The sequence below is a fragment of the Platalea leucorodia genome (assembly GCF_965183815.1).
Source record: "Platalea leucorodia genome assembly, chromosome: 8".
NCBI classification, from domain to species: Eukaryota; Metazoa; Chordata; class Aves; order Pelecaniformes; family Threskiornithidae; genus Platalea; species Platalea leucorodia.
This window is the reverse complement of record NC_138830.1, coordinates 55,702,460-55,724,690: the sequence shown is the minus strand read 5'-3', so window position 1 is coordinate 55,724,690 and position 22,231 is coordinate 55,702,460. Positions and strand designations below refer to the sequence as shown.

Here is a 22,231-nt window from a genome sequence, read left to right as displayed (position 1 = left end):
GCGGCGCACGGCGATGACGCACGAGCGCGCGGTGACGTCAGGGCACCGCCCCCCCGCCGCCGCCGCCGCCGCCGCCGCCGCCATGTTCCGGAACCTGCTGGTGGCGGCGGCGCAGCGGCCCCAGGCCCCGGGCGGGTCCCCCCGGCCGCCGCCCGCCGCCGGCCCCGCCGCCGAGGCGCTGGAGGCGCAGTTCAGCTGCCCCATCTGCCTGGAGGTCTTCCACCGCGCCGTCGGCATCGCGGGCTGCGGACACACGTGAGCCGGGGCCCGGGGCGGCGGGGACCCCCGGCCTCTGCCACCCCCCGGCGGGGGACCGGGGCCGAGGCGCTCGCCGGGAGCCCCCTCCTTGCGCCGGGGCCCCTCCGGGGCCGCGACCCCGCCCCGGCACCGGGACCCCCGTCCCACCCGTACTATCCCGGGACCGGGACCCTCATCCCACCTTTCTCATCCCGGTACCGGTGCTGTCGTCCCAGCTCTCCCACCCCAGCACCGGGACCCTCATCCCAGCACTCCCATCCCGGTACCGGAGACCCCCAGCCCAGCCCTCCCATGCCGGTACCGGAGACCCCCATCCCAGCCCTCCCATCCCGATACCGGGGACCCCCGTCCCAGCCCTCCCACCCCGGTACCGGGACCCCCATCCCAGCCCTCCCATCCCGATACCGGGACCCCCATCCCAGCCCTCCCATCCCGGTACGGGGACCCCCATCCCAGCCCTCCCATCCCGGTACGGGGACCCCCATCCCAGCCCTCCCATCCCGGTACCGGGACCCCCATCCCAGCCCTCCCATCCCGGTACCGGGACCCCCATCCCAACTCTCCCATCCCGATACCAGGGACTCCCATCCCGGTACTGGGACCCCCATCCACCCCTTAGCTGACACCTGAGCCCCCCTCCCAGCCTGGAACCCCCATTCTTCCCCCTCCCTTCAGCTGGTACCGGGACCCCCCATCTCACCGCCCCAGCTGGGTACCGGGACTCCCAGCCCAGTACCGGAGCCCCCAGCCCACCCCTGGGTGGTGCTTGGCCCCCCTCCCTGCTGCTCAGCCCCGGGACCCCCATCCCACCCCCAGCAGTGCCTTGCCCCCACTGAACCCTTTCCCCTCCCGGGGTGCTGGGTGCTGCTCTGTCGCCCCCAGCCCAGCCCTGGCGTGGGGTGCACCCAAGGGTCCTTGCCCCGCTGACCACCCCGACCCCAGCCCCCTTCTCCCTCTGCCCCCAGACCTGGTTCTGCCCCCAGGATCTCCCCCAGACTCTGCTCCCAGCACCCCGGCAGTGCCGGCTGGGGTCTCGCCTGGGTGAAAATCCTGCCCTGACCCCCCCACCCCAGTTCGGGCCACCCATGGGTGCTGTGCCCTGGTTGCTGGGGACAGGCTGCCTGCTTGTCCCCCCAGCAGTTCGGTGACACCTTGGCCCCCCTTCACCGCCAGTTTCTGGGACGCCTCGGTCCCCCGTTGAGGCCGCGGCTTTGCTCGGTGCCCCAGCACAGTCTCGCCCTTCCACCCCCCAGCTCCTTTGGGGTCGGGGGCGCTTCATGGGGGTGACGCCGGGGAACTGGGGTAAGGGACACCGTGACTTTGCCCCCCTGTGCCCGCTCCCAGCGCAGCGGCAGAGGCTCAGCAGCCTCATTCCCTCGGTCTGGGTGACGGGAGGTGGGTGGGCAGGCGGAGGGGACAGGGACGCTGCGACAGTTGACTTTGCGGGGACCCAGCCGGTTTGCCTCGTGCCCGGGGGCACCTTCCTGTGCTTCCTCTCCGCTGCTTTGATTTCTCATCTGAGCTCCTGCAGGCGTAAGGACCTGAAAAGGAGGTGAGCTGGGCTCTAACGCGCTCGCTCGCTTTATTCCTGCGTGGCCTGGATGCTCCGCACCGGTTTTTGTTTGGCTCCATTCGTGCCTGCTCCCGGCTGTGAGTCTTGGAGCAGCGGCGTTGTCTGAGCCCCAGCCGTGTGTGCAGGGAGCTCCTTTGGGGCTTGGGCTGTGCCTGGCCTCCCCACGCCTTCTCCCAAGCTCCCAGTTCTATCCAGTTCTCCCAGTGGGGATGCTGATCCCTGGGTTTTGGGGCTGCCCTGCACCCTGGGGTGCACAGGAGTCCCCGAGAGCGGGTGTGCCCCGGGGCTGGGGTCCCGCTTCCCCTCCTTCTCCTGGGTTGGGCCACCACCGGGCCGCTCGACGCTGCTCTCTGTGCCCCCAGGTTTTGCGGGGAGTGCCTGCAGCCCTGCCTCCAAGTGCCGTCCCCGCTCTGCCCGCTCTGCCGCATGCCCTTCGACCCCAAGAAGGTGGAGAAGGCTTCCAGCGTGGAGAAACAGCTTTCATCCTACAAAGCTCCCTGCAGAGGCTGCAGCAAGAAGGTAAAGCTCGCGGGGGAAGGCTGCCTGTCCCCATCCCGCGCGGGTACGGCTTCGTTCGGCTGCTGATCCCGCAGCCGTGGTGCCGGGCGAGGGAGGTTGCTTGCTGTCCACGGTTGGGTTTGCAGAGTCCCACGTTCGGTGGGTCCCCACACTGCGCCTGCAAGGTGTGGCGTTCCCCGCGTGTCACGGCTGCTGCCGTGAGCCAGGCTGTGCGGAGATGAAGGCGCTCTCTCCTAGCTGCCTTTGTCAGCAGACTGGAGCTATTATTAGACAGTGGGGACCTTCAAAAGCAGGCTGAGGTTTTCCTGCAAAACGGGAGAGGCTGAGACAAACCAGCTCTGCTGCTGCTCCTAATGAGGGTAAGGATTTAGGTCTTGCTTAAGGTGCCGTGATCCTGATGGCCGTAGGGGAGCTGAACTGGCAGCGTGGCCTGGCCCGGCCCGGGGCAGTCTGGTCTGGGACACTCCAGGGGCTGGCTGTAAAGCTGTGATTCGTGGTGCTTCTCCGCTGGTGCGTTTTCTGGCTTCCGTTAATTTTGGGGATCTCCTTGTAACTGCCTGGCTGCGGCCCAGGAACGATCCCGTACCGTGTCAGAGCAGTTTGGGGTTTCTGCCTGTCAGCAGTTCCTCTTTTGCAAAGGAAAATGGGGCTAGTGCTACAGTAACGCAGCCTGGGTGGCTTGTGTGTGGCCTCTGGGGACACGTGCAGCGAGCACGCAGCCCCAGATCTCCGTCCTGCAAGGAAGGACAGGCTGGTGCGGCGTTTCCACGCTGCTGTGGGTCATCCCGCACAGACCAGCCTTCGCTCTGACGTCGGTTGACCAAAGCTGCTCTCCCGAGCTGTGGCGAAGGCTCCAGCGCTGCATCTGGAAGTTGTTCCTGCAGCCTGCGGGAACGTTTCTTCTCTCCTCCTTCTCCAGGTGACCCTCGCGAAAATGCGCTCTCACGTCTCGTCCTGCACGAAGGTGCAGGAGCAGATGGCCAACTGCCCCAAGTTCGTTCCAGTTGTCCCCACTTCCCAGCCTATTCCCAGGTACTGCGGCACGTCGCGTGGGGAAACACGTCCCTCCTTGCAGATGGCGTTGGCGCTTCCCTCCCTTACAAATCCTAAAATCCAAGCACGTGTTTGACTTTCCCCTGGGCAATCGCAGGGAGAAACATCAGCACCTTTTCCCTCCGGGCATCTGCAGCCCCTGTGCTGCCCTGCGTTTCAGAGCGTGGTGTGGGAGGAAGGACCAGCCAAACCAGGGCGGTTCAGCCCGCGGCTGGGGTGGGAATGGGCTGGGCTGGTTTCTGCGGTGGGTGGGTATCACAAAGCTGAGCGGGGGATGGCTGGGTTAGTTTGGAAGGAGTCGAGCCGGTCCCTTCCCAGGGAATCTGAGCTCGTCCTTGCTCTCTTTAGCAATATTCCCAATCGCTCGACATTTGTGTGCCCGTACTGCGGGGCCCGGAACCTGGACCAGCAGGAGCTGGTGAAGCACTGCATGGAGAACCACCGCAACGACCCCAACAAAGTGGTGAGCGACGCCGGGGCGCTGGGACGGGCTGGTTCTCTGCGGGGTAACTCCTGGAAATCCAAATACACCGTAGCTGATGCTGCATCCGAGGCCACCGGCACACAGAGCTGCTGCTCCACGTGAAGTGTGGCTGTGTTTCCAGCTCATTTAGTTTGCTTTAAATCCCTTTGATGGGAGGTGGGGACCTGCCTCTGTTTGCTTTGCTAGAGGCGCTCGGGAACGAGCCGCCTGCATCCCCCTGTGCCTGCAACCCGGGTGGTGCAGGATTTCCTCTCCCCGTCCCTGCTGGGTTGACCGAGGTGGGGAACTTGTAGCTCTGGCACCGTCTCGGAGGCGCTTGTGCATGAGTGAGGAACTTATCAGTGGGCTAAAAGCAGCCTGGGCCATGTGCCAGAGGCTCTGAGCGCCGAGGGATCTGCTCAGGGGGGCAGGAGGCCCCCCTTATTTAGCGTATCCTCTGCGGGACACTCTCTGTGAGAGAGGGGGGACCGCTACTCATCTCTCCCTCGTCTTGTGGCTGTGCCAGCCCCCCCGGGGGAGATAGAGGCAGAGGGGTCTGTGCCCTGGCGTCACGGTTCCCCCTTTCTCCTCACCGCTGCAGGTGTGCCCCGTCTGCTCAGCCATGCCCTGGGGGGACCCCAGCTACAAGAGCGCCAATTTCCTCCAGCACCTCCTCCACAGGCACAAGTTCTCCTACGACACCTTCGTGGTGAGTACGGCCCTGAGCCCCAACGGAGTCCTCTTCCGTGAGCGGCTGAGGGACGAAACCAGCCCTTGCCTTCCCGTGCCAGGACCAGCCCGTCCCGCTGTGCAGCCCCTCGGGAGGGGAAGGGGACGGTTCCTCCTTTGGGCTTTGCGGGACGCACAGGGCACATGTGTAGCCCCACTCGGGAGACCCCCATGGGTGTGGGACTGGGCTCCCCGCCTGCCCTGGAGGGTGCTCGAGCTGGTTGTCATCAGACACACCAGGAAAACGTCCCTGAAGGAGAGGGAAATGTTACCGCTCTCGGTGAAGATGGGTTGTTTTCTCCGCCTGCTCCATTAAACTCCTTCCCTGGGGAATGGTAACACAAAAGCCCTTTTCTTTGAGGCTTCACAAGTAGTGGGAGGGGAGCAGCCTAGGCTCAGGGCTTGGGGGGTCTGGCTGCTGCACGTGGGGGGTGCCCATGGCCCCCCTTTGGGGGTGCTGGCCCCTCCTGTGTGGGGGTAAGGGAGTGATCGCCCAGCCTCGGCTGCAGGGACCGAGGGGAGGTTTTGTCAGCATCCTGCTTTTATTGCAGGGACGCTCAATTCCAGGGAAAGGAACCTTCGACTATTTACAGAGAAATATCCCCACTTAGGGAGCGATCGCTGTGTTGCATAAACCCAAACCGGAGCGCTGGGGAAGCCCGCAGCCTTGCTGGAAAGCTTTGCCCTTTGGCCACAGCTTCTTGCATGGGCACGTTTCATCCCTCCCCGCTGCCAGGGCTGACATTGGCAGATTCCAGGCAGGAGAGGGACCATGGGGCCCAAAGGACACCCAAAAAAGCGTGGCGTTCCTGGGACCTGTTTGCCAGAGGAGATGGAGGCTTGCAGCCTCAGAGGAACCGCAAGGAGCAGGAAGGGCTCCTTGCCGTGGCCACTCACCCTGACGCGGCCGTGCCAACTCTCCTGACTGCCCCTCTCTTTTTTTAGGACTATAACATCGACGAGGAGGCAGCGTTGCAGGCTGCCCTGGCCCTGTCGCTCTCCGAGAACTGAGGGTGCCTGCGGAGCATTGGTTCAGACCCCCATCGCACCCCGCCTCCTTTTGCACACTCGGCCTTCCTGCCGGGGAGGCACGGAGCTCGTCAAGCCCCCAGCACCCCCGGAGACCCGCTGCCACCTCTCTTCCCTCTCCTTTCGGGGCAAATCCCACCTTGTTTAAGAAGGTGGAGTCTCTTCAGCCTCACGCTGGACCGGTGAGTGAGCAGGGACGGCCACTGCTGGGAGGAGAGAGGAGTCGGCACCGAAGAGCTGGGATCATTCCTCAGTTAGGCATTTCATATCCGTATACGGAGCATATACCTGTATCCAGATCTATTTATTATTAGATGCTTTTTGGCACCATCTGTCTTCACGCTCTCTGTTGCAACTGAATAGGTACGTAAAACTATGATGCATTTTATGCAGAAATACCCTAGTTTGAAACTGCAATCATCCACGTCCTTGTTGAAAAGGAAGAAAACGGCACGGAGCATCTGTCTTTTTTTTAAACCCTACAAGGCTGTTTCCAGAGACGTCGGGCTCTCCCGTCCCCCGTGCTGCAGGCAGGAGCTGCCTCCTTTGCCTGCTCCTGCGCAGGCCGGGCTGAATCCCGGGGCGAGACGGTTGCCCTCGCGTGCCCCGTGATGACAGCGGGTTCGGAGGAGTCCGCAGGGATGGCATCCGGCGTCCAGTGAAATTCTCACCTTCCTCGTTTTGTACCGGCTCTTGTGATACTGAGTTCTTGCATTTTTCTACATTAATCGGCGTGACGCCTTTTCCACGTTTTATAGAGCGGGAACAGAAGCTGTTACTCTTCACACTGCAATATCCGTCACCGGGGACAAGAGTATTTTTATGGAACATTATTAAGAAAGTCTATTTTTTAAAGAAAAAAACCCAACAAACGAACATGCTGTGGAGTTGAAATCGGGCAGGAGGCAGGAGCTGGACCCCGGGCCGGCGGGTGGGACTCCGGGGGGACCGTGGGACGCGCGCGGGTGTCCTCCTCGGTTATTTCTGGGCCGTTCCCTTCCCTTGTCGGCGTCTGTCTCCGCAGGCGGGTGGTGATGCAGGAGAGGCCGGGTCCGAGCAGCACCTTGTCAACCGGAGGAGCGGGTGCCCAGCGGCTCGCCGGGCTGCTTTTTTGAGGAGCAAAACGCTTGCGTTCTCCAACAGCTGCTTGGTCGTCCGTGCTCTCTGAGCTGCTGACCCTCTCTCTGAGCTGCTGACCCTCTCTCTGAGCTGCTGACCCTCTCCAGGACGTGCGGTTGGGCTCAGGACGGCTTAACCCTTGCAGGCAGAGCCCCGTGGCAGTGCTGGACGTGGCCGCGGGCAGGGCGTAACCTGGGGCGGTGGTTTTCTGTCTGCGAGGGAGCAGGCAGGTCAGTTGTGGCACACCGGCGCTCGGTGCGGAGCAGCTGGGTTGCGTCTGGGCGATGGGTGTGCGGTAGGGACGTCTGCCCGTGCCCGATCCCATCCCCAACGCTGAGCATCTTGTCCCCGTGAAATAAGGGATTGCAGCTCCCTTTCCCAGGTCTCTCCCTGGGAGCAGGGCACAGCTGGGCAGATGTTGATCCGAGAGGTGCTCCATAGCATCCCGGTGCTTGCTCTCTGCCCCTGCTCTGCTGGGCTGGGAGAGGGTGGAAGGGAGATCTCCTCTGCCAGGCCTTGGGCGGCCCCGCCGTGCAGCAGAAGTCGCGTCCCGTCGGAGGGCTCAGCGCTGGTGCTGCGGGTGAGGAGCTTTGTGCTGGGACCCTGCAGCCCCTCGGGCTCGCACCGGCGAGGGGATCAGCCCAAGGCTCACGGTGAAGGGACCGCGGGGAGGTGGGGATTCACGATACTTGCGGATCCGCCGTGCCGCCTTCCGGCAAGGGTTTGCGGAGGTGTTGGGAGAGCAATCCCTCTGCACGTCCCTGCTCGGAGAAGTGCCCTTTCGTGGTTTATCCAAGACCTGGCTCCAGCTCTGCTCTAGCAATACCGTCTTGTTTTTCTACTTTTGATTTAAATAGTACTGGGTGTTTTTTTGGGGGCTGTGAGCTCCCCCGTGCCGCCGGCAGCCCTCTGAGGAGCATGCGGAGACCCTCCGCTCCCCTGGCAGAGGGCAAGGAAAGGGCTAGAGCTGCTCCGCTCCCCTCCCTCGGGCCGGGCTAGCGAGGAGCGATGGGGTCTTCTCTTACCAGCACGGCATTGCTGGTGCCTGCCCAGCCCGGGGGACGTCCCCGGTGGGACGGAGAGCACCGGCATCTCCCAAAAGCGACCCGGGAGGCTTTCCCTGTCCCGTCCTCGGTTCCCGGAGCAGCCTCCATCAGAGCTCTCACTTGCAGGGAGCTCCCTGCCTCTGGGACAGCACTATTAACCTCTCTGTCTCCTTCCTCCCTTCCTCCTCCTCTTCCTTTTTGCCCCGCAACGCCAGAGCAGGGGCAGCAAGAGCTGCTTTTGTAAAGCACTTTAAGGCCCGGGCGGCGAGGGCGCAGGCAGGCGCTGCACGGGGTCGGGTCCGGCTCTGCCCGCTGCCCGCCGGGCTGTGCCGGGGATCCCCCCGTGCCCCCGGCCGTGCTCGTCCCTGTGTTACCCGCCACTTTTTGCATAACTAGAACTTTTAATGAGACCTACCGTTTTTTTGAAGAAAAATAAAATCAATGATGTATTTGTAGCAAACCATTTTTCTCAATAAAGGCAGTTTCATCCACGGGTGGCCTCCGTGTGCCGTCTCTGCCGCGGCTCTGGGGTGCAGGACAGGGCCGGGGGTGGGTGCCCCCCACCCTGCCTTATCTGGGCTGCTCCTTCCCTGAACGCAGGCCTCGTCTTTACAGCTTCGTCCCGTTAACGGCAGCGGTTTGGCGATGCCATTTCAGCACCCCGGGCTCCCCAAGATCAAGCAATTCACTGTCCCGGGGCTGGGTGTTGCCAAACGTGCCGGGGGGCTTGGCATGCTGCTGGGGGGATCCCCCCGCACCCCCTCGCTGGCAGCCGGGTCCTGGCGCTCGGAGGGACACGGGGAGGACGCTTGGCACCACGTGCTGTCCCCAAAGGCCAGCTGGGCGCTGGCCAGGGGAGCGCAGCGGGTGTTTCTTCCCTGGGAGGTGTCCTGGCTCCGAGCCCCCACGGGGCTGTCGGGGATCCCCCGGGACACGGGCTGGCTCTGCGCAGCCCATCCCTCCAGCCTGGGCAGGGGCTGTACCCGCCTCCCTCTCCCTGGGGGACCGATCCTGGGAGCAGCCGCTGGTGTCCCCTGGGAGGGGTACGGGGGTTCGTCCTTGTCCTGGTGCTGGCCAGAGCGTGGCTCCTGTCCCAGGGACAATAAAAGTCTTGGGGATACAACGGCCAGGGCTGATCACTTCGAGGAACCGCCTTATCTGCTCCCCAGCCCTCCCCGAACAGCCCCTGCGAGGCTTTCCGGGACCGGGAGGGCACCGTGGCGGAGGGGACAGGCGTGTGGCCACGCGGCCCCGCCGGTGGCTGCCTGTCCCCATGGGGAGAAGGGGTGTCGGGGGTCCCCGTGAGCGGGGAGCCTGCTCCGTCCTACGCCGGGGGGGTCACGCCGAGTGCGAGCCAGCCCAGCCAGGCCGGGGGATGCTGCGGGCAGCGGGAGCCCATCTGCGGGGCGCATGGGGTGGCGGTGCCAGGGGACAGGGTTGTCCCCAACGCCGTCCCTTGCACCTGCAGCACGGCGTGCTGGCGGCCAAGGCCAGCCCTCGGGCGGCGGTTGGCCCCGGGGCTCCCCGGGGGCTGCCCATGCTAATGAGCCCCGGGGCCTTATGGCACCTGCTGGCACCCGCGGGGACACGGCGTGGGGACACGGCACAGGGACACGGCACAGGGACGCGGCACAGGGACACAGCCCTGCTTGGCCTGCCCATTGCCCTGCCTGCCCGGCCATGCCCCGCTCCTTCTTGGTGAAGAAGCCCTCCAGCACCCGCATCCCCAACTACGGCCAGCTCGACACCCGCGCTCGCGGTAAGGCTGCACGGCTCCGCCGGCACCGGGGACCCCGGGACCCCCGGGACCCTCAGCTCCTGCTGCCACCCCGTGCCTGATGGTGGGCAGGGGTCCCCAGCTGGGCTTGGGGTGATGCCCCGTGCCACGGTGCCGGGGGACTCCCTGGCTCTGTGCCCCATCCCGGGTGGCTCGGCCAGGCAGAGATGCCGGTGATAGTGCTGGAGGGGGGGAAACTGGGGTCACCCGGGGGCTTCCCAGGGCTAGGTGTGTGGGACCCTCCCCTCCAACAAACCCCCGTCCTCCCCACCTGTATGGGGGTCCCTGTGCTGCCGGGGGGGTGAGGTGCTGGAGCAGGTCAGGGGGTGCCTGTCCCCCCAGCCACGCTGCCCCAGGGGATGCCCAGATTTTGGGGTGCATCCAGCCCCAGGCGAGCCGGCACCCGGGCACAAGCTGGGCTCCAGCAGGCACTGGGGGTGTCTGTGACTCCCCTTTTGGGGGGCAAGGAGGGGTTTTGCTCTGTTTTGCAGTGGGTGTATCAGTTCTGCCATGCACAGGGGTGGGAACGGGGGGGGGGGGACCTTGTGCCTGACCCCAGGGGGCTCCAGGGACCGGGTGGGTGGCACGGCTGCCATCCCTCATCCCTTAACCCCGCTCCCCGCTCCCACAGAGCTCGATGGCGTGTGTGACTGCGGGGGGCTGCTCCCCCCTGGCTGCCACCAGCCCTCCGCGCCCCCTGCTCCCCCCCTCCTGCAGGGCCACGGCCGCCTCCTCGCCCGCTTCTCCCTCCCGCTGCCCCCCGACGCCAAGGCTCCCCCCGTCCCGAGGGGCACCCAGAGCCCAGGCACCCCCCTGAAGGACACCCAAACCCTCAACCTGCCCCCGCGGCGGCGAAGCTTCAGCTGCCGGCTCTGCGCCCGGGCGTACGCCAGCCTGGGTGCCCTGAAGATGCACCTCCGCACCCACACCCTGCCCTGCCTCTGCCGCCTCTGCGGCAAAGCCTTCTCCCGGCCCTGGCTGCTCCAGGGCCACATCCGCACCCACACAGGTAAGGATGGGACCCCCGGCTGCTGCTGGCCCCGCCGGCACCTCTGCTTTTTGGGATGATGGGTGCAAAATCGCCGTCTGTCTGGGCTCGGCGTCGCTTGCTCTCTGGGAGGGACCTGCCTGGGGTGGGATCCCGGTGCTGGGGCCGGCTGGGGTGCTGGCACGCACCGCGAATCCTGTGGGAGCCCCCAGGGCAGATGCCACTGCCATATCGCCCACCGGGAAGGCACCGATGGCTTTCGGGGACTCTTGGGAAGCACGGGGAGTCTGGGGTAGACATGGGGAAGGGTGATGAGAGCAGCAGGGGAGGGGACAGGGCACGGGGGGTCGGGGGGACCCGGGGTACGGGGGTGCCCTGACCGCATGTCCCGCAGGGGAGAAGCCCTTCGCCTGCCCCCACTGCAGCCGGGCCTTCGCCGACCGCTCCAACCTCCGCGCCCACCTCCAGACCCACTCCGACGTCAAGAAGTACCGGTGCCGCGCCTGCGCCAGGACCTTCTCCCGCATCTCGCTGCTGGCCCGGCACGAGGAGGGGGGCTGCTGCGGGGCGTCCTGAGCCCCCCGCCACGCGCAGCCCCTGCCATGCTGTGCTGTGCCATGCTGCACCGTGCTGTGCCATGCCATGCCATGCCGTGCCGTGCCATGCCGGTGCAGCACCCCAAGAAGGGACACGAGAGCATCGGACAAGACTACCCGGACTTTCCCAGTGGGTCGCTGAAGCCCCGTGGCTGCTCCCCGGTGGCTCTGGGGCCGGGGAACACGGCGCCTGGCCCGTTCCCCCACCGCTCTCGGGCATGGGGGAGGATTCTTACGCCTTACATCGCAGGAGACATTAAAACCGAAGCCCAGCGCTGCGGATGTGAGCGGAGAAAAGTGTCCCTTATTGCTGCTGGGGCTGTCCCTGCCCTGCTGGCATCGTGTCCCGCCAGCCCCGGGGCAGGATCCGGCCAGAGTCCGGCTGCCAGCCCCTCTGTGTGTTGTGTAGAGCATCCTCCTCCTCCTCCTACATCCCCGCAGCTCCCTGCCCGGAGAACGGGGACAGCGCTGCCGAGGGATGGAGCAGAGCCCCTGGCTGCGCTCTTGCCCCCAAAAAGGGACCCAGTGGCTTTTTGGGCTCGAGGCTGCATGGCCCCAGTGCCGTGCTGGGGTCTGGCCTGGCTGAGCGGGGCTGGGATGGCAGAGACGGTGAGGACAAGGACACCCCGCAAGCGGCCCTGAGCACCCCCGCGGCGCGGCGAGACTCGGGGTGATGGTGGTGGGACCATCCCCGCCGCGGGGGTCCCGGCACCCTCCCCACGGCCCCGCGGTGGCGGGGACAGCCCCGTCCCTGCTGGTGCCACCCTGGGCGCTGGGGCACGGGGAGGGGGACGGTTTGGGTGGGTGCCGGAGGAAGCCGCCACGTGCGCCCCGTGCTATTTTCAGCTCTGCCCGGCTAAATCGGGCCCCGCACCTGTGCCGGCGGCGGGGGGAAAGAATCCCACACCCCAAAATAGCCGCGTGCCGGCCTCTCCCCTCCCGCCCATGGAAAATGCTTATAAATACCCAGGGGGCACGGCTGGGGAGCCCCCGCCCCACCACCGAGGGGGTCCCCAAAGCTCCCCAGAGGGGTGGGATGGGGGGGATACTGCTCCCCTCATCCCCCGGGCTGTTTGTTCGGGGTGGGATGGGGCCAGCGGTGACCCCGTGGGAGCTGTGTCACCCCTGTCCCCAGCATGTCCCCCCGCCACCCCCGGGCACCCGGATTTGTGGGATATTTTCCACTGCGAGCGAGTGACCGGAGGATAAAAATACCCCGGGGGGGAGGACACACATGGGGTGCCCGTGGTGGTGGTTTGGGGCCACCCAGGGGAGTGGGGTTGGGTCCCAGCCCCTGGCGTGCTGGGAGCACTGGGAGGACCGGGCGGGGGGACACTGGGAGCACTGGAGGCTCTGGGGCTACTGGAGTCACTGTGAGCACTGCAGGGGGAGTGGGAGCACTGAAGGGATGCCGAGGGCACTGGAGCACTGGAGGGGCACTGGGATATTGGGGTACTAGGCATACTGGGAGCACTGGGGGCTGCGAAGGCACTGGGAGCACGGGAGACACTGGGCATACCGGGACAACTGGGGGCTGCAAAGGCACTGGGAGCACTGGGAGAGTACTGAGGATCTTGGGAGCACTGGGGTGCAGCGGTCTTGGGGAGCACTGGAGACACTAGGGCAGTGCTGGGGGAACTGGGAGCACTGGTGTATTGGGTGTACTGCGGGCACGGGGAGCACTGGGGTAACACTGGAGCACTGGGGTGTTGGGGATACAAGGGTGCTGGGGGGCACTGGGAGCACTGGGAGCACTGGACGGGCACTGAGATATTGGGGTACTGAGCATACTGGGAGCACTGGAGGCTGCAAAGGCACTGGGAGCACAGGAGGCACTGGGCATACTGGGACAACTGGGGGCTGCAAAGGCACTGGGAGCACAGGGGGCACTGGGATACTGGGAGCACTGGGGGTTGCAAAGGCACGGGGGAGTGCTGGGGATATTGGGAGCACTGGGGAGTGAGGGGTACAGGGGTGCTGGGGCGCACAGGAGGCACTGGGGAAGTACTGGGGACACTAGGGCAGTGCTGGGGTAACTGGGAGCACTGGTGTATTGGGTGTACTGCGGGCACGGGGAGCACTGGAGTAACACTGGAGCACTGGGGTGTTGGGGATACAGGGGTGCTGGGGGCACTGGGAGCACTGGAAGGGCACCGAGATACCGGGGTACTGGGCATACTGGGAGCACTGGAGGGGCACTGGGCCACCGGGCAGCAGCGCATGCGCAGCTCCTTCCCGACTCGAAGATGGCGCCCCCGCATGCCCGTCCCAGCGCCAGCAAGGGGGCGGGACGGGGCGGGGCCACTCCGTGGTCCGATCCCTGCCATTGGGCGCCGGGAGCCGGGCGCTGCGGCGCTGTCCAATGGCGAGGCGGGAATCCCTTGCAGGCCACGGCCACGTAGGTGGTGCGGGGGCGGGGCTTGAGGCAGCACCGCGCCGCGCCGGGAGCGCCCGGGGAGCGGCGGCGGCGGCGCGATGGCGGAGGAGCGGGCGCCCGCCATGGTGACCTGCACGGCCCCCGTCAACATCGCCGTCATCAAGTACTGTGAGTGCCGGCGGCCCGCGGGCGGGTGGCGGCTGCCCCTGGGGCCGGGACCCCCGCCTCGGTCCCGGGGAGGCCCCGGGACGCGACCCCCGGGCGAGGCGGAGACCCCCGGGTGCGGGGCGGGCCGGGCTCCGGGCCGGGTTTGGCACCTGCCCGGGGGTGGGAGCGAGCAAAGGTGCCGCGTCGGGCCGTGCCGCGCCGTGCCAAGGGACACTGTGCCGTGCCACGCTGTGCCAAGCCATGCCATGCTGTGCTGTGCCATGCCGTGCCGTGCCATGCCATGCCAAGGGACACTCTGCCGTGCCATGCCGTGCCATGCCAAGCTGTGCCAAGCCATGCCATGCTGTGCTGTGCCATGCCGTGCCGTGCCATGCCATGCCAAGGGACACTCTGCCGTGCCATGCCATGCCGTGCCATGCCAAGCTGTGCCAAGCCATGCCATGCTGTGCTGTGCCATGCCGTGCCGTGCCGTGCCATGCCAAGGGACACTCTGCCGTGCCATGCCATGCCGTGCCATGCCAAGCTGTGCCAAGCCATGCCGTGCTGTGTTGGGCCATGCTGTGCCGTGCCGTGCCATGCTGTAGCGTGCCCAGCCAACCTGGGACGAGCTGTGACATGCTGCGCTTTGCGGTGCTGTGCTGTGCCGCGTCGGGCCGTGCCACGCCATGCCAAGTGATATTGTACCATGCCATGCCATGCCAAGCTGTGCCAAGCCATGCCTTGCTGTGTTGTGCCATGCCGAGTGATATTGTGCCATGCCATGCCGAGCAGTGGCATGCCAGGCTGTGCCAAGCCAACCTATGACAAGCTGTGCCATGCCATGCCGTGCCATGCCATGCCATACCCTCTCTTGCAGGGGGCAAGCGGGACAACGACCTGATCCTGCCCATCAACTCCTCGCTGAGCGTGACGCTGCACCAGGACCAGGTCGGTGTGGGGTCAGGGTCAGGGTCAGGCCCCTCTGATCCCCTCTCTGCCCCCCGGCCCGTGCACGGGGGGTGCCGAGCCCCCCACCCACCCGCTGCGCTCACCTCCATCTCCCCGGCAGCTGAAGACCACCACCACGGCCGCCGCCAGCCGGGACTTCACGGAGGACCGGCTGTGGCTGAACGGGGAGGAGGCCGACGTGGGGCACCCCCGGCTGCAGGCCTGCCTGCGGGAGGGTGAGTGTCCCCCGGCCCCGGGCACCCCCGGGGACCAGGCGGGGTGTCCACCGTACCGACCCCCCCGCTTGGCTCCTGTCCCCTCGCAGTGCGACGCCTGGCCCGTAAGCGCCGGGGCGGCAGCGCCGAGGACGCCGTCCCGCTCAGCCTCTCCTACAAAATCCACATCGCCACCGAGAACAACTTCCCCACTGCCGCCGGCTTGGCGTCCTCCGCCGCCGGCTACGCCTGCCTGGGTGGGTGAGCGGGGACGTGGGGGGCGCCGGGAGGGGGGCGGCGGGGGCGTCCCCCCCGCTGACCCCGTCCCCTCCCCGCAGTGTCGGCGCTGGCGCGGCTGTACGGCGTGGAGGGCGAGCTGTCGGAGGTGGCGCGGCGCGGCTCGGGCAGCGCCTGCCGCAGCATGTTGGGGGGCTTCGTGCAGTGGCAGCGGGGCGAGCGGCCGGACGGCAGGGACAGCCTCGCCCACCAAGTGGCCCCCGAGACGCACTGGCCGGAGCTCAGGGTCCTCGTCCTGGTGGTGAGGGGCTGGGGAAGGGGCACGGATGGGTGGGGTTTGAGGGGAGGGTGCTGGGAGCACCCCAACCCCGTGTGGGTGCAGACCCCGGGGCTCAAGGGATGCCCCTGGGTGGGTCTGGGGGCTCGGGGGGGTCACGTCCCACTGTCTGTGTCCCCCCCCCAGGTCAGCGGGGAGAAGAAGCAGGTGGGCAGCACGGCGGGGATGCAGACCAGCGTGGACACCAGCCCCTTGCTAAAGGTACGGGGCAACGGGCCTGATCCTGCCCCAGGCAGCTGCCTGCCTCCTGCCTGCAGGCAGGGCTTGGGGTCCTGCGTCCCTTGGGGGGGGACGTTTCTCCGTGCTGGGGGGCACGGAGGGAGGGCAGGGGGGCTGCACTCGCGATGCCACCCGGGCGAAGCTCAAAGGGTCGCGGTGCCGTGGGTGTCCCCGAACTGGGGTGACCGCAGCCCACCTGCCGCGGCAGCACCGGGCAGAGGTGGTGGTGCCGGAGCGCCTGGCCCTGATGATACGGCACATCCACGAGCGGGACTTCGAGGGCTTCGGGCAGCTGGCCATGCAGGACAGCAACCAGTTCCACGCCACCTGCCTCGACACCTTCCCCCCCATCTTCTACCTCAACGACCTCTCGCGGCACATCATCGCCCTGGCACACCGCTTCAACGCCCACCACGGTCGCACCAAGGTACCGGTCGCCCGCGCCGGCCTCGCGGGGCTCCCGGTTTGCTGCGGCGCCGTGGTCCCTCACCAGGTCCCCGTGTCCCGCCCTCCATCCCGCTGCAGGTAGCCTACACCTTCGACGCCGGCCCCAACGCCGTCATCTTCACGCTGGCCGACACCGTAGCCGAGTTTGTGGAGGTGGTGAGACGCAGCTTCCCCCCCGCCGCCAACGGGGACCAGTAAGGGCAATCCCATCTCTTACTGGGGGGGAGTGGGATGGCAGGGGGGACAGGGACTGAGCGCTCGGCTGTGCCGCAGGTTCGTGCGGGGGCTGCCCGTCGGCTCGGCCTCGCTGTCGGAGGAGCTGCTCGCGGCCGTGGTGACGGAGCCGGTGCCGGGGGCCGTCCGGTACATCCTGCACACCGAGGTACGGGGCTGGGGCGGCTGCGGGGAGCCTGGGGCAGGGGCACCCGTCTGCCCGGCCTCTGCCGCGAGGCTCTGGCCCTGTCCCCGTCCCCACGGGGGTGTGTGGGACCCCATCCCTGTCCCCAGGGGTGCACAGGACCCTGTCCCCATCCCCGGGGAGGGTGTGTGGGACCCCATCCCTGTCCCCAGGGGTGGACAGGACCCAATCCCCAGAAGTGTGTGCGGGACCCCATCCCCAGGGGTGCACAGGACCCCGTCCCCATCCCCAGGGGGGTGTGTGGGACCCCGTCCCTGTCCCCAGGGGTACACAGGACCCTGTCCCCGTCCTCAGGCGCCTGTGCGGGACCCCATCCCTGGGGGTGTGTGGTGTGTGGGACCCCATCTCCAGGGGTGTGCATGGGCCCCCATCCCTGTCCCCGTCCCCAGGGGTGCGCGTGAGACCCCATCCCTGTCCCCAGGGGTGCACAGGACCCCGTCCCTAGACATTTTCCCACTGGCGTGACCAAGGGGGTGGCTTTTTGGGGTCCGTGAGACCCAGAGCTGCCCCACAGCCCCGAGGGGGGGTCCCTGCAGGGCGTGGGGCTCCCTGGTGCCAGGATCTGGCCCGTGCTGTCCCTAACCCATCTCCTGCCCTGCAGCCTGGCCCCGGCCCCCAGCTCCTGGATGACCCCAGCCAGCACCTCCTGGGAGCGGACGGGCTGCCCCGCCGCTGCGCCTGAGCCCCGGGGACGCCGCCAGGGACGGCCGTGAGGTGCCGGGGGGCTCTGCCGGTGCCGCCCGCGGGGCTCGGGGTGCTGAGTCCGGCCCGGTGCAAAGCCGTCCCCAGCCCCGGGGCGGGATGTGACCCCCGGGGCTGGTTTTTACTCTTTTGTAAGGAAATAGAGGTTTTGCGGCTGCAGCGCTGTTTTGGGGTGCGTGGGCTCCGCGGGTGGTGCTGGGGGGGGGGCGTCGCCAGCCACGAGCTGGGGGCAGGGGCCAGGGCCGGTTCCTCCTGACGGCTGTGCCTGGCCCTGCTGGGACTGATCCTGTCCCCCTGCACAGCCCCTGTCCCCTCATGGCCCCTATCCCCGCCATGTCTCTGCTGGGGCTGGTCCTGTCCCACTGTGTCCCTTGTGGGGCTGATCCTGTCCCCCCCCATGGCCCCTGTCCCCATGTGTCCCTTGTGGGACTGATCCTGTTTCCCCCATGGCCCCTGTCCCTGTGTGTCCCTTGGGGGACTCATCCTGTCCTCCCACATGGTCCCTGTCCCCCTGTGTCCCTTGTGGGACTGATCCTGTCCCCCTGCATAGCCCCTGTCCCCCTGTGGCCCTTGTGGGACTGATCCTGTCCCCCTGCATAGCCCCTGTCCCCCTGTGGCCCTTGTGGGATTGATCCTGTTCCCCCCCATGTCCCCTGTCCCCCTGCATCCCTTGCGGGGCTGATCCTGCCCCCCTGCACAGCCCTCATCACCCCACATGGCCCCTATCCCTTGCACGTCCCCTGTCCCCACCATGTCCCTTGCAGGACTGATCCTGTCCCCTGTCCCTCAGATGTCCCTGCTGGGGCTGATCCTGTCCCCCTGTCCCCCCATGGCCCTTGTGGGGCTGATGCTGTCCCCCCCGGACCGGACTGATCCCGTCCCCCCGCACCACCCCTGTCCCCCCCACGTCCCCTGTCCCCCCCGTGTCCCTTTCGGGGCTGGAGCGGGTCCCCGCGGGGGGCGTGGCCTGTGAGGCGGGGGCGTGGCCTTAGCGAACGGGGCGTGGTCTGGCCGAATGGGGCGTGGCCTGGGTACATCGTAGCGCCGCGTCCGACTTCCGGGTCGGGCTGAGCCGGACCGGGCCGAGCGGAGCCGAACCGGGCCGAGCGGAGCCGAAGGGGCCGAGCCATGGGGCAGATCGAGTGGGCCATGTGGGCTAACGAGCAGGCGCTGGCGGCCGGGCTCAGTGAGTGCGGGCGGGGGGCTGCCGGGGTGGCCGGGAGGTCCCGGTCCCGGTCCCGGTCCCGCTGGGGATGCGCAGGGCCAGAGCCTCCCCTTCCTCCCTCCTCTTCCTCCCTCCCTCCCCCTTCCTCCCCTTCCTCCCCCTTACTCCTCTTCCTCCTCTTCCTCCCCCTTGCTCCTCTTCCTCCCTCTTCCTCCCCTTGCTCCCCCTTCCTCCCCCTTGCTCCCCTTCCTCCCCTTCCTCCTCTTCCTCCCCTTGCTCCTCTTCCTCCCCCTTGCTCCTCTTCCCCTTGCTCCTCTTCCTCCCCTTCCTCCCCTTCCTCCCCTTCCTTCCCTTGCTCCCCCTTGCTCCTCTTCCTCCTCTTCCTCCCCTTCCTCCCCCTTGCTCCTCTTCCTCCTCTTCCTCCCCTTGCTCCCCCTTGCTCCTCTTCCTCCCCCTTCCTCCCTCTTCCTCCTCTTCCTCCTCTTCCTCCCCCTTGCTCCTCTTCCTCCCTTTGCTCCCTCTTCCTCCCCCTTCCTTCTCTTCCTCCCCCTTGCTCCTCTTCCTCCCCTTGCTCCCCCTTGCTCTCCCTTCCTCCTCTTCCTCCCTCCCCTCTCCCCCGCCCCTTTCTGCCCCCGCCGGGCAGCCGGAGGGGAGCAGAGCCCGTGGGTGGGAGCTGCGCTGTGGCCCCGGGGTCGGAAACCTCCCCCAGAGCCCCCCCAAACCCGGGCCCCCAGTTCCCTTCCCTGCATCCGGGGGGGCCGCACACAGCATCTCAGGGGCCCTAATCCCGGCTTTGGGGGGCTGTATCCCGGGTTTGGGGGGGTTTGTATCCCGGGTTTGGGGGTTTGTATCCTGGGCTTTGGGGGGTTTGTATCCTGGGTTTGGGGGGCTGTATCCCAGGTTTTGGGGGGGGCTGTATTCCGGGTTTTGGGGGGGCTGTATCCCAGGTTGTGGGGGTTTGTATCCTGGGCTTTGGGGGGTTTGTATCCTGGGTTTGGGGGGGGCTGTATCCCAGGTTTTGGGGGGGGCTGTATCCCAGGTTGTGGGGGTTTGTATCCTGGGCTTTGAGGGGCTGTATCCCAGGTTTTGGGGGGGGCTGTATTCCGGGTTTTGGAGGGGCTGTATCCCAGGTTGTGGGGGGCTGTATCCTGGGTTTTGGGGGGTTTGTATCCTGGGTTTCTGGGGGCTGTATCCCAGGTTTTGGGGGGGCTGTATTCCGGGTTTTGGAGGGGCTGTATCCCGGGTTTGGGGGGTTTGTATCCCGTGTTTTGGGGGGGGGTGGGGGGGGTTAGTATCCCAGGCTTTGGGGGGGGCTGCATCCCGGGTTTGGGGTCCGTATCCTGGCTTGGGAGGCCATACCCCCCGGCAGGGACCCCAGCACCCCGCTCTGTCCCCGCAGTCATGCTGACCGGCGGGATCGTGGCCGTGGCAGGGCAGTTCAAGGGCTGGTACTTCGCGGCGTACGCCATGTATCCTTACGGAGAAGGATGCCCGGGGCTGATCTGCAGGGAAAACCCTGCCCCGACTCGGGTGGGAGGCATGGATGAGGGGAGACCTCCTCCCCCCGGTCTGGGCTGAAATCCCCCTTTCCCTGCCCCAAACAGCCCTTTTTTTTGGGGTGAGGGTTGTGCCTAGGGACTAATCCTGGCCCCGAGCACCCCTTTCCTTGACCCCCCCGCAGCGTGGCCGGCGTCTTGGTCTGCCTGCTCGAGTACCCCAGGAGCAAGCGGAAAAAGGGCTCCACCATGGAGCGGTGGTAAGCGGTGTGCGCGTCCCCCCACCCCTGGGACTGGGGGTCCTGGTACCCCCCCAATACAGGGAGATGGCACCTGGGGTGGGAGCGGTGAGGTGGGAGCAGGGCTGGATCCCGTGGGGGGGGTTCCCCGTGCAGGGACAGCACGGGGATGGGGGTCCCTCGGGGCTGGGTGCCCCCCTTTGGGGGTGGGCACCCCCTCTGACCCCCCCAGCGTTGCTCTGCAGCGGCCAGAAGTACCTGACGGCGGTGGTGAAGGTGTTTGGGCCCCTCACGAGGAATTACTATATCCGAGCTGTCCTGCACGCCGCGTAAGTGGGGTGCGGGGTCGGGGCTGGGGTGCAGCCCCCTCCCCGGCCCCCCCTGACCCCCCCAATCTCTCGCACAGCCTGGCCGTCCCCGCTGGTTTCCTCCTCTCCACCATCCTGGGCACCGTCTGCCTGGGCATCGCGAGCGGCATCTACCTGCTGGTGAGTGCAGAGGGGCTTTTGGGGGGGCTGGGGGCCCGGCTGGAAGAAGGGGGGGCCCCCCTGATGGCCCCCATGGCTTTGCAGGCGGCGGTGCGTGGGGAGGAGTGGAGACCCATCGAGCAGAAGCCCCGGGAGCGGCCGCACGTGGGGGACACCATCAAGCAGCCGCCCAGCAACCCCCCGCCCCGGCCCCCCGCCGATGCCCGCAAGAAGCAGGCGGCGGAGGTGGGGGGGCAGGTGAACCCCATCCCCGTCGAGGCTGAGTAACAGCGGGGGCCCTTCTGCTGCTTCCGCGCTGCTCCCGCTTCCCAGCTGCATCCCAGCCCCTCGGGGGGGAAAACCGGGGTGCCCGGCTCCTGGGGATCCCCAAATCCCCAGGGATGCTCAGCTCTTCGGGGAGGGTCCCAGCTCCTGGGGATCCCCAGATCCCTGGGGATCAGCAGTTTCCCCTGGGCTCCCTGAGGGATTCCCAAATCCCCAGGGATGCTCAGATCCCTGTGGGGTCTCCAGCTCCCGGGGGATCCCCGGATCCCCAGAGCTCCTCAGCTGCCTGAGGCATCCCCAACTCCTGGGGATCCCAAAATCCCTGGGAGTGCTCAGCTTCCCAGAGGGTCCCCAGCTCTTCCAGCAGGCCCCAGTTCCCAGGGGAATCCCCAAATCCCTGGGGAACCCCAGCTCTCTGGGGTATTGCCAGGTCCCCGGGCCCTGCAGCCCCACGGGGCCGGGGGGGGATCAGGCAGCTCTGCTCCCTGCACCCGCTCTCGCTGGGTGGGTTTTTTTTGTCACTTCTATGGTTGCTGTTGCAATAAAAAGTGGGAAAGGCGCCGGCTGCCCCTGCCTCCTGCTCCCCTGGGGGCTGGAGCTGGGTTTGGGGGGGGTTTTAAGGACAAAAAGCCCAATTATGGGCAAACTCCGTGGTGCGGCTGAAGCTGGGGTGGGGGCGTGCAGAGTGCGGCCATGGCGGGGGGACGGGGAGGTCCCCACGCTGCCCTGCCCTCCAGAAATCGTCCGTGGACCCAATGGTGGGGTGAAGCTGGGGGGGGGGACACGACACCGTGTGCGGTGGCATGTGGTCCCCAGGGGTGGACCTGCACAGCGTGGCCCCAAAAGCTGGTGTCACCCCCGGCAGGGAAGCGGGGGGACGTTTCCCTTCCCACTCGTGGGTGCTGGAGGGCATCTGGGTGCTGGGGTGTTGTGACATGGGGGGACAAGGGACAGCCGCGTCCGTGCGCTGCGCGGGGGTGACAAAGCCTTGACCCCCACCGTGGGTATCAGCGGCTGCTCCGGGCCCCCTCTGCCTGCATGAGCCCCGGTCCGGCGAGGGTGCAGCAGCCCTGGGGCACCCATGGGTGCTGGCGCGGCATGGGGGTGGCCCCGGGGCACCCATGGGTGCTGGCGGGGCACGGGGGTGGCCCCGGCAGGTGGCGCTGGGCCCGTGGGACGTGGGTGCCCCGGGGGCAGAGCCGTGGGAAAGGTGTGGGTGGCGGGGTGCTGCGGGTGCTGGGGCTGGTCCCCCCCGGGGCTGGGGGTGTGGAGCATCCCCCCCGCCCTGCTGCCCTCCGCGTCGCCTCCCAGTTCCTCCTGCGCTGCCGTACTGGGAACACTGGTGCTTTGCCCACTGCGCTGGGGCTGAGAGATGCCCCGCA

General features: G+C 67.2%; 4 protein-coding genes across 7 annotated transcripts; all 4 read left to right on the top strand.

The window, feature by feature from the left end:
- Positions 1-81: 81 nt before the first annotated feature.
- RNF166 (ring finger protein 166) lies at positions 82-8,269 on the top strand. Of its 4 annotated transcripts, XR_014228942.1 has the most exons (7): positions 82-255; positions 2,194-2,350; positions 3,270-3,382; positions 3,752-3,866; positions 4,468-4,575; positions 5,541-5,987; positions 6,111-8,269. XR_014228942.1 is itself a non-coding variant. In XM_082319250.1 (6 exons), exons 1-6 carry the CDS (start codon positions 83-85, stop codon positions 5,604-5,606), a joined length of 732 nt encoding a protein of 243 aa, XP_082175376.1. In that variant the 5' UTR covers position 82; the 3' UTR covers positions 5,607-8,269. The 4 variants fall into 4 exon arrangements, 3 of the variants coding, with proteins under 3 accessions (XP_082175376.1, XP_082175377.1, XP_082175378.1); XM_082319250.1 differs by having other exon boundaries at positions 5,541-8,269; XM_082319251.1 differs by lacking the exon at positions 82-255 and adding an exon at positions 1,051-1,560 and having other exon boundaries at positions 5,541-8,269.
- Positions 8,270-9,469: 1,200 nt separating this feature from the next.
- Positions 9,470-11,130, top strand: SNAI3 (snail family transcriptional repressor 3; the record flags this gene model as incomplete). Its single annotated transcript, XM_082319000.1, has 3 exons — positions 9,470-9,548; positions 10,198-10,575; positions 10,949-11,130. The coding sequence occupies 3 exons, from the start codon at positions 9,470-9,472 to the stop codon at positions 11,128-11,130; spliced, it is 639 nt and encodes a 212-aa protein (XP_082175126.1).
- Positions 11,131-13,587: 2,457 nt separating this feature from the next.
- MVD (mevalonate diphosphate decarboxylase) lies at positions 13,588-17,356 on the top strand. Its single transcript, XM_082320600.1, has 10 exons — positions 13,588-13,695; positions 14,552-14,622; positions 14,744-14,858; positions 14,948-15,094; positions 15,176-15,375; positions 15,538-15,612; positions 15,839-16,057; positions 16,156-16,271; positions 16,351-16,459; positions 17,097-17,356. The coding sequence occupies exons 1-10, from the start codon at positions 13,626-13,628 to the stop codon at positions 17,175-17,177; spliced, it is 1,203 nt and encodes a 400-aa protein (XP_082176726.1). The 5' UTR covers positions 13,588-13,625; the 3' UTR covers positions 17,178-17,356.
- A 683-nt stretch (positions 17,357-18,039) lies between these two features.
- Positions 18,040-21,408, top strand: CYBA (cytochrome b-245 alpha chain). The gene is made up of 6 exons (XM_082320601.1): positions 18,040-18,383; positions 19,762-19,831; positions 20,044-20,118; positions 20,343-20,426; positions 20,504-20,585; positions 20,670-21,408. Exons 1-6 carry the CDS (start codon positions 18,326-18,328, stop codon positions 20,850-20,852), a joined length of 552 nt encoding a protein of 183 aa, XP_082176727.1. The 5' UTR covers positions 18,040-18,325; the 3' UTR covers positions 20,853-21,408.
- The last annotated feature ends 823 nt before the right edge of the window (positions 21,409-22,231 follow it).